The 14,614-nt window shown below is 56.9% G+C and overlaps 2 protein-coding genes across 5 annotated transcripts in view; both read left to right on the forward strand.

The window, feature by feature from the left end:
* TEX264 (testis expressed 264, ER-phagy receptor) overlaps positions 1-4,983 on the forward strand; it is a 30,192-nt gene extending 25,209 nt beyond the window's left edge. For both annotated transcript variants that reach the window (XM_032411380.1, XM_032411382.1), the window contains exons 5-6: positions 798-966; positions 4,394-4,983. In XM_032411380.1, the coding sequence (XP_032267271.1) occupies positions 798-966; positions 4,394-4,686 (462 nt within the window). In that variant the 3' untranslated portion in view covers positions 4,687-4,983. The remainder of the gene's footprint in view (positions 1-797; positions 967-4,393) is intronic.
* Positions 4,984-7,704: 2,721 nt separating this feature from the next.
* The window catches only part of GRM2 (glutamate metabotropic receptor 2), a 51,812-nt gene continuing 44,902 nt past the window's right edge, over positions 7,705-14,614 (forward strand). For all 3 annotated transcript variants that reach the window (XR_004300372.1, XM_032411383.1, XM_032411384.1), the window contains exons 1-3: positions 7,705-7,822; positions 9,500-10,082; positions 12,510-13,347. Coding sequence is in view for 2 of the 3 variants with exons in the window: in XM_032411383.1 (XP_032267274.1) it covers positions 9,636-10,082; positions 12,510-13,347 (1,285 nt within the window). In the remaining variant the exon portion in view is untranslated. The remainder of the gene's footprint in view (positions 7,823-9,499; positions 10,083-12,509; positions 13,348-14,614) is intronic.

Genomic DNA, 14,614 nt, shown 5'->3' on the forward strand with positions numbered 1-14,614 from the left:
CTGGAGGCCTAAGGGTCAGGGGCCCTGGCCTTTCCTGAGATCTTGGGGTCAGTCAACATTGTCCAGGGTGGGAGGAAGTCACAGCCAGGGGATCCTGAGATGGGAAGTCTAGCAGGTCAGAATTTGGCTTGGCTTGGCTTGGCTTGGCTTGGGTGCCTGGGGCCGTAGTCCATGGGGTCCCTGTCCCTGGGGTAGTCGGGTGCTAAGCATCATGGCTCCTTGAGACTAGTGCTTTTTGGAACAGCCTTTTGGTTGCAGACGTATGGATAGGTTGGTTTACTGGTGCCAGGGGCAGTGCCAGTCCCCTGGATTCTTTTTTTTTTTTTAAGATTTTATTAATTAATTAATTAATTAATTAATTAGAGAGAGAGAGAAACAGCATGAGAGGGGAGAGGGTCAGAGGGAGAAGCAGGCTCCCCGCCGAGCCAGGAGCCCGATGTGGGACTCGATCCCAGGACTCCGGGATCATGACCTGAGCCGAAGGCAGTCACTCAACCAACTGAGCCACCCAGGCGCCCCCCCCCCCCGGATTCTTTTATCACCTGTCCTAGGGTGTTGTCTGAAGGACTGCTGTGTCCTTAGATCACTGCCTCCTGGAGTATGGGGCCCTGCCCTTAGGGTGCTCTGTGTGTGCCTCCCTCAGCAAGGGTTTGGTACTTGGGGGAGATTGAGGCAAAAGGTGGAGCCAGTCCTCTGGGAGGGGGTGAGTAATAGATAATAGTTCCTAGGGCCTCTTAGGGACAAGTGGGTCAGAAGCCCTGTAGGGCTCATTCTACCTTCTGCCACTTTCTGACAAGGAGCGGAAGCTGTGTGCCCACCCTCGGCTGGAGATCTACCAGCAAGACCAGATCTATTTCATGTGCCCACTGGCACGGCAGGGAGACTTCTATGTGCCTGAGGTGAAGGAGACAGAGCGGAAAAGCCGGGGGCCTGCGGAGGCCAGTGACACGCAGATGGATGGCACAGGTATGGAGGGTAGGGCCCTGTGTGGAGCCTATCCCTGGACATTGGGGGGCATGGTGGAGGAGGCTCCTCTCTGGCTGGGCTGGCACTGTGGGTATCCAGGCTAAGATTGGCAGAGGTGGAGGAAGGAGACCTGCCTACCCCAGGACCCACATGAGAATTGCCTGTTTCTAGATACGTGGATCCATGCAGATTGGGTTCACATATGTTAGCACTGGCAAAGATACAAAGACACAGATACAAAGACCCTGCCTGAATTCCCTCCAGATGCAACGGGGAGTACCCTTGGAAACAGATGCTCATGGGAGGGGAATGGGGCTGTTCAAGAAGGCATCACTTGGGTGGGGCTCAACAGGAAATAAGATTGGCACTGGATCTGGAAGGTAAAGAGGAGAACAGGGTGTTCCCAGGACGGAGCCCTACCCAGAGGCAGCTGCTTTCTCCCTGCTGAAGAACCAACCAGAGAGCATGCAGGGGGGGCCAGGAGATCAGTGCCCTGCCCCTTCCACCCCAGCCAGCCTTCATCCTCCAGGTCCAGGCCAGCTGGTAATTTGCCTGCTCTCAACCCACCTCCCTGCCGTCACCTCTTGTGACCCTGGGCTGTCCCCAGGAGCAAGGGGGCCTGCTGGTAACATCCCAGGGGGCCCAGCCCTAGTCCCTGCTGCTGGAGCCTTGTGTGACAGTGGCGGTCTATGACCTGTGGGAGTGGTCCACTCCCCCCAGTGGACAGCTGGGAGGAGAGCAGCTGTCCCTCCTTCTTTGGGAGACTTCCTCTGTCCAACCAATCTCCAATAGCCAAGGTCACCCTAGAGAGGCGTATGTTGTGGTGGGGGGTAGGGGTACTGAGAGGCAGTCTCTACTCCCTAGAGGCCGTGTCCAACACAGTTAACTTCATCTGCTGTTTAATTACTTCCATGGGGCACTGTTCCCACCCGCCTGGTAATGCCCGGCAGACATTCCTACTGTGAGCACAAGACATGGCACAAGGTCAGCAAGCCCAGGCAGTCTCCAGGGCAGGAAGGGAGAGTGTCTTGACCTTCCTTCGACCTCCCTCTGCAGCCTACACTCCAGTCCTTGGCCCACCCACCCAGCTTCTCTCCCAAACACCGCCTACCAGGGGTGTTGAAGGACTGCTTGGCACCCGCTACAGCTGGCTTCAGCGGGTGTCCCACGCCCCCAGTGCCTTGGCCTGTGTTCCCCACTAGCCTGCCCGCCCACTCCCTGGGGGGCGGCGGGGGGTTAGGGGTCTGCCCACCTCTGACAGGGTCTGCCCTGACACCCAGGAAGGACTCTGAGTGTGCCTGCCAGGTGCATGCCATTTGCACGGCAGTGTGTACTGGGCGCCTGGCTGCCCAGGGCTTGTCCTGCCCCTGACTGCCTCCCCACTGGGTCCCCCACTTGGGCTAAGAGGTGAAAGGGGGTGATTAGCTGCCTTATGCCTGTTATTACATTGATGTATTATTTAGCTCCAGAGAGGCAATGAATATTTGATCTTGCACTGGCTGTGGGCAGTGGAGGAGGGAGAGATTGGGGTGAAGGTGCCAGCTTCATTCTCTGCCCCAGCAGCTCTGGAGACTTAGGTGCTGCCCTTCCTTGCCTGGCCTTTTCTGCCCTGGGACACATGCCCAAGACTCTGGAACTTCCTCTGGTGCAGACCTTGGTGGGGCTGGAGGGATGCCATTTCCCTGCCTTGGACTCATTTGCCAGAAGTGTCCACATGTCCCCACAGGGGCTGGCCTCATATTAGCATACTGGGTGCCAGCCTGAAGGGGCATCCCTGGGCTCCATCCTCTGATTATTCCTAGCCTAGGAGCTGGGAGAGGAAGGAGTCAGCCTCCTGGCGAGCAGACAGGTTCCCATACCCAGGTCCCAAGAGAGCCATTGGGTAGGTGGGCTGGTGGAACATGACAGTTTAATGGGGCCTAGGAGCCCCATTTCATTTGTTCCTTTCAGGCCTGCAGCCCCTGGGGCACTGATTATCCCCATTTAAGGAGTGAATAAGGGGCTGGAGTCCTGCCCCAGAGTCAGAAGGAACCACCCATAACTCGGTAAAGCTCAGGCTCACTCTTGGCTGCCTCTATTCTGGGAGCCATGACTGGGGCCTCAGCAAGAAGAGGACCCTGGGCCAGTAGGCTGGCACTTCCAGAGCCCATCTCCCCTCTGCCAGTAGACCCAAGGGGCATCTTCTCGGGGCCGAGGGAACTGGAGGAGCAGATCCCAAATGCCCCCCACACTTATTTTAGTCCCCATCTGAGGTGCAGTGGAAGTTCCAGGCCAAGTCCAAATGCCAAGCAGTCCCCAGCTGCTCCTGGCTTGGGGCTGCATCACCATGGAGACAGGATCTGGGCAAATTGGCCCATCCCTCACCTCTGATGTTTGACAGCTGCCCCTCTCCCTCTCACACAGAAGGGAGGCATATCAGCCTTCTCTCAATCTGGATTCCTACACAGTGGGCCTGAGCTCTTTGTCCCTTCCTGTTCCCCCTCCCACCCCCCGCCAACTGTTGTCACTGCCTCTGATCTGGGGAGATGAATTGAGGGGTTGCTCCTGAACAGGGCAAATGAAGTGTCTACTTGCCTGGAGGACGTGTTAGGGTGGAAGGAACAGACTCGGAGGGATCTGGACCCTCAGCCCTGTCTCAGGGCTTTCCAGCTGCCAGCAGAGTGCTCTCATGGTCCCCTTCTGCTGCTTTGTGGCTCAGGAACCACCAGTAATGGTTGGGGATAATTAAGGGCTCCTCTGGGGTGACCCAGGCATAGGGGAAGAAAGCCCTTAAAATGCTTTATCCTAGTACCCTCCTTCCTTGCAACTGGTTTCTCCGGACTTCTCCATCCCACTTCTCCCTGCCCTAGCTGCCTCCTCAAATCAGGGCTCAACGGGGGCCAGAGGCTGAGGCCAGCTGCCTTCCTGGATATGGCTCTTCCTTGGGGAGCCCCACATGGGGGAGGGGACAAGAGAGTAGGCCTCCTGGTCCATTCTCCTGTCCTCATGCCTTATGGGCACTGTCTATAGCTGGCCTTGGACAAACCTCTCTCCAAGCCTGAAATGAGGTGTGGAGGAGGGGACATTACTTGAATCTCTTTGTTCTACCCTCAGCTCCTCACCTCAGGGCTGAGTGGTCCTTAATGGACTGTTGGGGGGTGGGGAGCAGCAGGCTTTGTGGGAGCGCAGGGAGTTGTGAGGCTAACTCAGGGGGAGGGAGAGGAGTGCACAGGCTGCCCTCCTCTCCCTCCCTCTCCCTTTGCCCTGTGCATGCAGCTCTGGTCAGGGCAGAGGGCAGCTAGAATGAGCCTCCTGAGCTAGGGCCCACTTTATTATTCACGAGCACACTGTACATGCTGGTTCCTGAGCAAGTGGTAGGGTGTCTGTCCTCTCCCTGGAAGAGGGGATGGGGGTCCTAGTTAACGTGTGTTCCCTCTTCCTGGCCCAGGAGCTGATACGATGAGTGACACAAGTTCTGTGAGCCTGGAGGTGGGTCCTGGCAGCCGGGAGACTTCAGCTACCACACTGTCCCCTGGGGTGAGCAGCCGTGGCTGGGACGATGGTGACACCCGCAGTGAGCACAGCTATAGCGAGTCAGGCGCCAGTGGCTCTTCCTTTGAGGAGCTGGACCTGGAAGGCGAGGGACCCCTGGGGGAGCCAAGGCTGAGCCCTGAGGCTGAGCCCCTTGGGGCTTCCAAGTGGCCCCGGGAACCTAGTACTCCTGAGAAGGGTGAGGAGTAGCCCTAGGCCCGCACCCTCCTGGGGTGCATTTGCTAAGGAACTGAGAAGACTCTCCAGTCCTCTTCCTCCTTCACCTCTCAGGCCCAGGCTGGGGCCAGGGGTCTCGGGGGGACCTGATTTCCACTGCCCCGGGCCCTAGCTAAGCCTTCTTACTGGCCTCTCGGCTCCCAGGGCCAAAGGAGCCAGGGACTGTATTCTGCACCCAGACCCCGGGGCTACCACCCCCCTGACATGTTTTTTCAGATTCACATTGGAGCTTCCAGGACTCAGAATAAAGCAAAAGATTTTCTCGTTTCACCTGGATTTGGGCTGTGCATTTGTGTGTGTATTTCACCTCAAGGAGCCCTGTGCAGATAGGCTGGGAGTGGGCAGGAGTACCCCCAGCCTGAGGGGAGGAGGAAATATGGCAAGGTACTCTGGGGTGAGAGGAGGAAAGCGGTATTGAAGGCCCTCCACTCCCGGCTTTGTGGCCCCAGGTGACGCCTGCTCGTCCATTGCAGCAGCCCCAGAGGCTCCCCCAGGCTGCTGGGCAACAGGCAGAGCAGGTCAAGGGGAGAGCGAGCCCAGCATGGGGTGCCCTTCAGGGCTCAGGAGTGGGGAGCTCACAGCCTGCCTTTGCTTCCAAGGGATGCCTCTGTGTCTGTGGTTTGAGTGTGGCTGGGCTTATGCTGGTATCTGCTCAGCAGGTGAGGCCGTCCCTGCTTGCCTGCCAGTGTCTGTGTACCTGTGTGTGTACATGCACATACATGCACACATGCGTTTGGTTCTGTGTGTGTAACCATGGATGCGTCTGCTCGTGGTGGCAGGCTGGGCCCAAGCAGGCAGTAGGATATGGTTGGGGCTGGGTACGGCTGTATTTGTGCAGATGGCTATGTGGTTATGTGCACGTGATGCTGTTAACTGTATGTGGCGGTACTAATAGGGGTGTGAGGCTGGCTAGCTAGGAGCATCACTCTGGGGGCTTTGTCCATATACAGCTGTCTGTGTGCGGCTATGTGTCTGTGTACAGCTGTATTGTGTATTCATGTGTAAAGCTGTGTACTTTTCTGTGTGTCCACATGTAAAGCTATAGGTCAGTTCAGCTGTGTCTGTGAGTTTAGCTGTGTGTAGACTCGTATGGCTCTATGTATGTGACTTTGTGTCGATGAATACAGTTGTGTGTCTGCATGCAAAGCTATGTGTTACTGCTGCATCTGTGTGTACAGCTGTGTGTGAGGTTGCACGTACGTCTCTGTGTGGCCATGTCCATATGTGCAGCTCTGTAGTGCTGGGTGGCTGTCTGTGTGTGCACAGCTGGGAGTGGTGGCCGCATAGCTGGGTGCATAACTGCAGCTCTGCGCGCTGCAACAGGACTGTGTAGCCCACTTGCTGGGCCGCATAATGGGCCTCGGGACTGGTGCTGTGTTAAAGCCCTAGGTGTTTTGTGAGGCTGTCTTAGTGAGTGGGCCGGGATTGCTATGCAGCTCCTCTTACCTCAGCACCCTGCTGCTATCAACCCTTCTGCTCCAAGGGCCCAGCTCATTGCTCACCTGCCCCAGGCAGCAGTTGCTTTGAACTAGCCAGAGCTGGAAGACGGTGTATCTGTCTCTCCAGCCTTGTCTGACAACTCTGAACCCTCATCCTGCTGTCACCTCACCTCCCATTAGCAGTGGAGTTTGGGTTTGTTTGGGTTTGATGTGTTTGTTTCACAGCTGTGCTTTTCCCAGCACAGTGGGGCATTGGGTTTCTGTGTCCAGAGAAAAAGCCTGTCCTTCCTTGGTGACACCCCTCCCCCTTAACTGCGACACGCACATGTAGGTGTATGTGCCAGAGGGACCTGGGCTTGGCATGTGCTCATTAGCATGTGTCTGAGCTAGCTTTGTACTGACACCTGTGGAAGAAAGGGCAGTGCCGGGGGAGCATGTGTAGGGATGCTGTGTGCCTTAGCACCTGGTGTGTGTGCAGGCTCTGAGGCTAAACCTGGGTGCGAGCCCCCTCTCCAAACCCTTCAGCACATTTGGGTGCTGCAGTTTATCCACCACCTTCTACCCAGGGGCATCCTCCATTCTGCTGCAGGAGGGAAGAAGAGTCAAGAGCATCTTCTCAGAGCTGTCCTCCCTCTGCTTGGGCTCCAGCTCCCATTCCCTCCTACGCAGCAGCCAGTTTCAGGAGCCTCATCTTCACCCCCCTGCCAGCCCCAGCATGTGCCTTAGGGTTGACCCTAGTCCCTGGCCCTGCAGCACCCCCCCCCCTCACATACACCCCAGGTTGATATCTCTTTGCCATAAATGCCCTTTGTACGTGAGGGTGGGGATCAGTGAGGTTGGTGGAGGAGGAGGTCAGGGCTGAGTGTGTGTGTGGGGTGGGGGGAGGTGGGTAGCAGCTTTAAAGGTCATCTGCAGGAAGAGGAGGCCCCGTCCTCCTCTGACCATCCACCCCCCATCTCTTCCTCCTAGTGACTCAGGCCCCAGCTCTCACATGGGGCCAAAGATACGTGCCCCTACCCCAAGCCTGGCATATGGACTGAGCTGCAGTCTGTGGATTAAGAGAACGGATGTGAGGATGGGGACAGACTTGTCCCAGCAGGCTAAGCTCTCTACCTATTTCCCACGTGCCCCCTTACCTATCTCCAAATGGCACCTTGCAACCCTCAAGCTAGCCCCTCCGCTCTCAAAGATGGGACCCCATAACACTGTGCGCACCTCCTGGGGCTCAGTGACCTTCCTGGCCCCGTGTCCCATGCCCGCTGCTCTGTGGGCTGCAATCTGACCGCGGGGTGGAGGGGGCCGATAGGCACCTGCTCCTGCGCAGAGCGGGAGCGCCCGAGGATTCAGCACCACGCGGTGGACAGCTCCGGGACGGAAGCCCCGCGAAGAACCCGAGCCAGAGGCGCAGGGCGAGGAGCTGTGTGCAGGAGTCTGGAGGGAGGCGGAGGCCGGGTTGGGAGCGGGAGATCCGGAGTGGGGAGGAACGGAGGAGGGGCTGGGGGCGGGCCAGGGCCAGGGGCGGGGCGGGCTGCGATTGAAAGCGGCCGGGCGAGCGGGCGGGCGGAGAGCGCAGAGCTGCTGAGCGAGGGAGCAAGCCTGCGAGCGCGAGCTGGAACCCTGCGCCCCCGGCTCCTCTCCGTTTCTCTCCGCGCCGGAGTCGGGCACGCCAGGTAGGGTAAGCCCGTGGTGCCGCGGCCTCCGCCGACCTTATCAATCCTGACCCCATGTCCCGGAGACCCGCGGGCCCTCGAGTTCTGGGGCTCCCGGCCGAGGCGTCCAGACAGTGCTCGCCAGGAGATCCGGGAAGCGGGAAGACAGCCCCAGGCATCCCGCCTTTCTTCCCCAGAGAACGCACACCCTGCATCACGCTCCTTCGTTCTTCCTCTCCTTCCATCCTTTGGTCTGTCTTTCTGTCTGTGCCTCTTTGTGTCAGCCTCTTGGGCTCAATCACTCCCTGCCCAGATTTCGTGGCCCAGGCCCCCTGGCTGCCCCCCTCTGGGGTTCTGTCTCCCTTCAGGGTATTGTCCCTGTCTGGATTTTGGTCCTGGCTGCCCCTGTGGGAGGCTTGTGGTCTTGACCAGTTTGGACCTCAGCCCCCATCTGGGTCCCTTCACCATCTGTCCTGGTCTTCATGCTTGCCTCTCTCTCCTGGTTGCCTGGTTGAGCTGCTTCTTTCCGAGTACCCACAGGATCCCAGTCCCCCTGCCCTGGCAGCAGGGGGAGATTAACCCTGAGGAGTTGAGGGACAAAGTGAAGAATCCCAATCTCTCTGACCAGGACATGGGGTCCTTGAACTAGTGGCTGTCCTTCTTCAGCCTCAGTTTCCTTCTCCTAGCATTCCCAAGCCTGTATGAATGTGAGAGCCTGTGTGGGGTGGGCATCTGGGAGGGTAGCTGGGGTACAAATGAAGCGCAGAGTGGAAGAGGGAAGGAGGAGTCCCCGAGGGCCAGGGCCAGGGCGGACAGGATGGGGAGAGGATGAGGATAGGGAGATTAGAGATGATGACTTTCTCTGCTTGGATCTGAGCTGAAGAAAAAACAGGGGCATAAAGTCTCAAACAGCATTCTATGCAGAGCTAAGGTGTCCAAAAGTCTCACCTTGAGCACTCTTTTAGAGATTCTGACCAGATGAACTGCCCCTGACCCTGGACACATGTATGTTCACATCTACTTTCCCTATTGATTTAAGACCTGTGGCCACCTCAGTGTCCCTCCCTGGGGCCAACCTCTCCACCTTGCTGTCAAACTCCCAGGGCCTAGAGTCTCTATTACTTCCTCAGTCAGGGGGCTCTGGGATGGATTTTTAAGAACTAGGGGCTAGGACCCTTGGGCGCTCACCTGGGCTCCAGTCTCTCTAGATGTTGGAAACTACCCTTTGGAGGCCTTTCCTTCCCTCTTCCCTGGTGGGTTTCAGTCACAATTGCCCATCTCTGGAAATGCAAGGCTCACGATAGGGACTAGACCCCCAAGTTTATACTCTAACCTGGCCCGTGCTGTAAAGGCATAGACTTTGGGGTCCTTCCTTTGGGGAAGTTAGTGCAAGGTCTTGTACACTCTGATTTACAGCAGGATTGGTGTTGGCTGGGGTCTCCTGACTTCTCTCTGCCTCCCTCCCTCTCTGCTGAGTATTCAATGGGCACAGAGCCCATCTACAGACCCAGATCAGGACAAAGCTGAGAAACAGGCCAAGGGGTGTCCGGGAGCTTCTCAGCCTAGTTTGTGATACTACCTCTCCCTGGCTCCCTAGAAAAGTCCCGAGGGAAGGGAATTGGGGAAGGCAGAGTCAGAGGAGTAGCCACTCTTGGGTTCCACTTCTCCCTGTTTGTCTGTCTGTCTCTTTCTCTGCAGGAGCTGGGCCCCTTCTTATCTTTCTTCCTGCCTGTCCGTTTCTGGTCCCTGTTTCCTCCTTTCTTTGCCTTTGCTGCTTCTACCCTCATTCCCTGGAGACCCAGGTCTGCTGGACCCATCCATCCCCTTTGGGACTATGGGATCACTGCTTGGGCTCCTGGCACTGCTGCTATGGGGCGCTGTGGCTGAGGGCCCTGCCAAGAAGATGCTGACCCTGGAGGGGGACCTGGTCCTGGGTGGGCTGTTCCCGGTACACCAGAAGGGTGGCCCAGCAGAGGAGTGTGGGCCTGTCAATGAGCATCGAGGCATCCAGCGCCTGGAGGCCATGCTTTTTGCACTGGACCGCATCAACCGTGACCCACGCCTGCTGCCGGGTGTGCGCCTGGGCGCGCACATACTCGACAGCTGCTCCAAGGACACACATGCCCTGGAGCAGGCGCTCGACTTCGTGCGTGCCTCGCTTAGCCGTGGCGCCGATGGCTCACGCCACATCTGCCCCGACGGCTCTTACGCCACCCACGGCGATGCTCCCACTGCCATCACTGGTGTCATTGGCGGCTCCTACAGCGATGTCTCCATCCAGGTATGTGGGGGCTGCCCAACTGCGGGCTGGGGAGGGAGTCTGGAGGCGGAGCCCAGAATTCCCTCTGAGCAGGGGCTCCAGGCTACCATGCATTGGAAAAGGGGCTAGGAGCTTCCTTTAAGTAGCTTTTTGTGGAATACTAAGAAAGTGCCCCTGTCACATAATGGGGGTTGATTTTTAGCAATTGTGTAAGGAAAACATCCCGCTTCCAACACACACACACACACACACACACACACACACACACACACACACACACTCCCTCCCTGAGGTTAAACAGCCCTGTGAAGCTTAGTAGCCAGGCCTCTTGAGTCAGAACTCCAGGTTTGAACCCTGGCTCCCCTGTGTACTATGTGACCCTGGGCATTATTTCTCCCTCTGTGCCTCTGTTTCCTCCTTAGAGAATAACAGGACTCAGAACACTTGCCACTCTTAGGGTTGTGTTGGAAATTCAATGGGATAATACATGCAAACCATGTATTGGAGGCATACTCAATATTAGCTGCTGTTATTAGTACCCCATTTTATAGATGGCGGGTGCTGGCAAAGTGAAGACATTCCCCTAGTGCCCTCGCCCAAGGGCCTCCAGCTCTGTCAGATCATCTCTCCATGGGCTGGAAAGAGGTGGAAGATAGAAGCCAAGAGCAGCCCAGAGAAGAGAAACAGGGTTGGGGACCCCAAAGGAAGAGAAGCAGAATGTGTGTGGCAGGGGGAGGGTCTCCTTGGGTCTTCAGGGTGTACAGGATTTGAAGGGATGGCAAGGTGAGGGAACAAGGCCCTCCCTCCTCCTGCTTTCTCACAAGAGCTAAGCAGAGGGTACTGGCCCAGCTGATAACCCTGGGCATGCCTGGCTGCTTTAGCCCAGGTGGGATCCTCCCCTTCCCAGACTGGGTCCCACCTCTTGCCTGGACCCTTACCTGCCTGGTGTCCAGAATAGGCTCCCAGATGAGGCCAGAACTGGGATCAGAGTCGGGATTTGCAAGGAAGGCCTTGGCTGGGGCTTTGGCTTCTTTTAGGAGGCCGGCTGAGGGCACTGGGCTGAGGGCACTGCAATCAGAGGCAGGGCCAGGACCCCTGACCTGGAATGCTTGCTTATTCAGGAGAAATGAAGCAGGAGTCTGAACCATGGAGGCAGCTTCTGGCCTGGGATCAGGCAGGCCTGCTCATCCCTCTACTGCAGGCAGTGAATTACCAGTTCTGCTAGTCCCAGCTACCGGACGTGGCCGGTAGCAGCTTAGGTGTGGCTGTGTAGGCACCTACATCTGCCGCCTCCCACCTGCTGTCGTCTTCAGGGGCCTCTGGGATGCCTTCCTAGCATCCACCCTCTCCACAATTCTCTTCGGGGCTCCATGCATTCACCTCCAGGAGCCCGGTTACCTTCCTCCCACCCCAAGCTGCCTGCCTCCTGTAGCAGGGCCCACACTTCAACATCGGTCTGTTTTTTCCTTGTCTGAGTCAAAACAAGGCCCAGCCCTTCATCCTTAGGCTGCACCTGCCTGTTCATCATTCCTCCTTATTCCTGCCCTTTCTCTCCTGCCCAAATCCCTCTAGTCTTCCATATGCCAGGCACTGTGGCCTCACAGGGATTCTCATTTTTATCTGCTCAGCAGCCTTGTCAGGCAGGAATGAGAAACTGAGGCTCAGGTTTGCTAACTTGCCCAGGGACACAGAGGCAGAAAGTACAAGACGAGAGGGCGTTGAGACTGTCAGAGTAAGAGCCTGTGTCCGAGGTGCAAAGACAGGACCTAGCTCCCTCCTGTGGAAACTGGGCTTTGTCCTGCTCTCACCTAACCATCCCACCAGGTCCTTATCTGGACCCCACTCTTGGGGTCAGGACCCAGGCAGTCAGTGGTAAGCAGGAAGCCATGTTTATTTCAAGCTCAGCCATCCAATGGAGACCAACTCTTGGGCTCTCAGGGCCATAGGTCCCACAGATCTGGGTCTTCTTTCCTGGGGAAGACTTTTCCTTCTTTCTCCATCATTCCATCAGGATGGACTCTGGGAAAAGGATACCTGCTCCACATAGGTAGAGAGCCTAAGAGCCCTGAGCATCCCAGATGCCAGTTAGTGCCCCTACCCCGCCCTGTGCAGCCAAGTACCAGCCTCTTCCCAGTCCTGGATTTGGGCCTTCCTACTTTTGCTACTGCTATGCATCTGAAGGGGGACAATAGAGGGGTTCTGGTGTGGCTCAGGAGCCTGGTGCCTCAGCCCTAGGTCCTCTCTCTCCCAGCCCTTGGGAAGGGGTGGAAAACTCCCTGCCCCCAGAGGCAAGACACATCAAGACAGAATATAGGTCTTTGGGGTGAGGAAGACCTCAAGGCTGACTACACAGACACTTGATCCCAAGGTCGAGTAGCTGTGAGAAACACATCTGTCTTTGGAGTGTGACCTGATCTCTGATCTTTGCCGGCTCCACCTCTCCCCCAGGTGGCCAACCTCCTGCGGCTATTCCAGATCCCACAGATCAGCTATGCCTCCACCAGTGCCAAGCTGAGCGACAAGTCCCGCTATGACTACTTTGCCCGCACAGTGCCCCCCGACTTCTTCCAAGCCAAGGCCATGGCTGAGATCCTCCGCTTCTTCAACTGGACTTACGTGTCCACTGTGGCATCCGAGGGTGACTATGGCGAGACAGGCATCGAAGCCTTTGAGCTAGAGGCCCGCGCCCGCAACATTTGCGTGGCCACCTCGGAGAAGGTGGGCCGTGCCATGAGCCACGCAGCATTTGAGGGGGTGGTGCGAGCCCTGCTGCAGAAGCCCAGTGCCCGTGTGGCTGTCCTGTTCACCCGTTCTGAGGATGCACGCGAGCTCCTCGCGGCCACCCAGCGCCTCAACGCTAGCTTCACCTGGGTGGCTAGCGATGGCTGGGGGGCCCTGGAGAGCGTGGTGGCAGGCAGCGAGGGGGCCGCTGAGGGCGCCATCACTATCGAGCTGGCCTCCTATCCCATCAGCGACTTCGCCTCCTACTTCCAGAGCCTGGACCCCTGGAACAACAGCCGGAACCCTTGGTTCCGCGAGTTCTGGGAGCAGAGGTTCCGCTGTAGCTTCCGTCGGCGAGATTGTGCAGCCCACTCGCTGCGGGCCGTGCCTTTTGAGCAAGAGTCCAAGATCATGTTTGTGGTCAATGCGGTGTATGCCATGGCCCATGCGCTGCACAACATGCACCGAGCCCTCTGCCCCAACACCACCCAACTCTGCGACGCAATGCGGCCTGTCAATGGGCGCCGGCTCTACAAGGACTTCGTGCTCAATGTCAAGTTTGATGGTAATGGGGCTGGCCAGAGGCCACCAGGCTGTTGGCCTTTGGAGGATGAGAGGGAGCGGTCCCCCACATTCCATTACTTGGCTAAGAGAATGTAGCCTACAGCAAGTAGGGGGGCCCCCAAGGGGCTGGCAGAGCCAGGATGAGGATGGCTAGACAGGGAGCACTCCCACTGGAGCCAGGACTGGGCTTCCTCTTTCTGGCCTGGTCCTACACTTTGAGGGTCTCTAGTTCCTGCTTAGGCCTTGCTCTCTCTCTCTCTCCTGCCTCTTTATCATGCAGGGAGTGGGAACTTGGGGCCCTTCAAGCAAAACAGTGAGAGTCAGAATAAGGATGGGTTGAAAGTGAGCATCAGGGGACACTCCATTTTCTGGGAAAATTCTATTCCTAGACCTGATTTTTCATTCAGGATGGCCACAGTCTCTTCATACCAAAATTTATTTTTATAGACATTTGTTTATTAATATTTTATTTATTAGAGAGAGCGCACGTGCATGAGTGGGGGAGGGGCAGAGGGAGAAGCAGCCTTCCCACTGAGCAGGGAGCCTATGATCCGGGGACCCCAGGACATGACCTAAGCCGAAGGCAGATGCTCAACTGACCTAGCCATCCAGGTGCCCCTATAGACTTTTAAAATATATATTTATTTATTTTAGAGAGAGAAAGTGCACATGAGTGGGGGCAGAAGGAGAAGGAGAGACGCAGACTCCCCGCTGAGCATGGAGCCTGATGCAGGGCTGGATCTCATAACCTGAGATCATGACCTGAGCCAAAATCAAGAGTCAGACGCTTAACTGAGCCACACTGGCGACCCCATACCAAAATTTATTTTAATCAGCATTCCAGCTTTACGAACAATGAATGCATCTGAATCATCACTGTGCTGCAGGAAGCATCACTGTAGGAGCAGTGGGAGAGGGCCAGGGCCCCCAAAGCCTAGTGGCCCAGGGTTAAGACGAATAATAATTCCAATGAGATTGACATTCAGAGTTGTGGGAAAATTGGGGGAGAGGTTAGGATTGGATTCAGGTGCATCAGGTTGCTGTTAGAGCAAGGCTCCATTCAGCCCGCTGGGCTGGGTGGGATTTATGGGAGAGCTTGAGTTGGATGCTGAGGACTTTGAGGCTGGCTGGAAGGAGCAGGGCCTGCGGGGGACCTGCAAGTGATTCCAGGCTGCACCATTCACCATGGGGCCTTAAGCACATCATCTGCTAGTGCAAATCCCAACTTCTCACTGGGACCTGGGATGACAGGGGTCCCGCTTCCTCCT

Source organism: Phoca vitulina, unplaced genomic scaffold (assembly GCF_004348235.1).
Source record: "Phoca vitulina isolate PV1807 unplaced genomic scaffold, GSC_HSeal_1.0 scaffold13, whole genome shotgun sequence".
Lineage (NCBI taxonomy): Eukaryota > Metazoa > Chordata > Mammalia > Carnivora > Phocidae > Phoca > Phoca vitulina.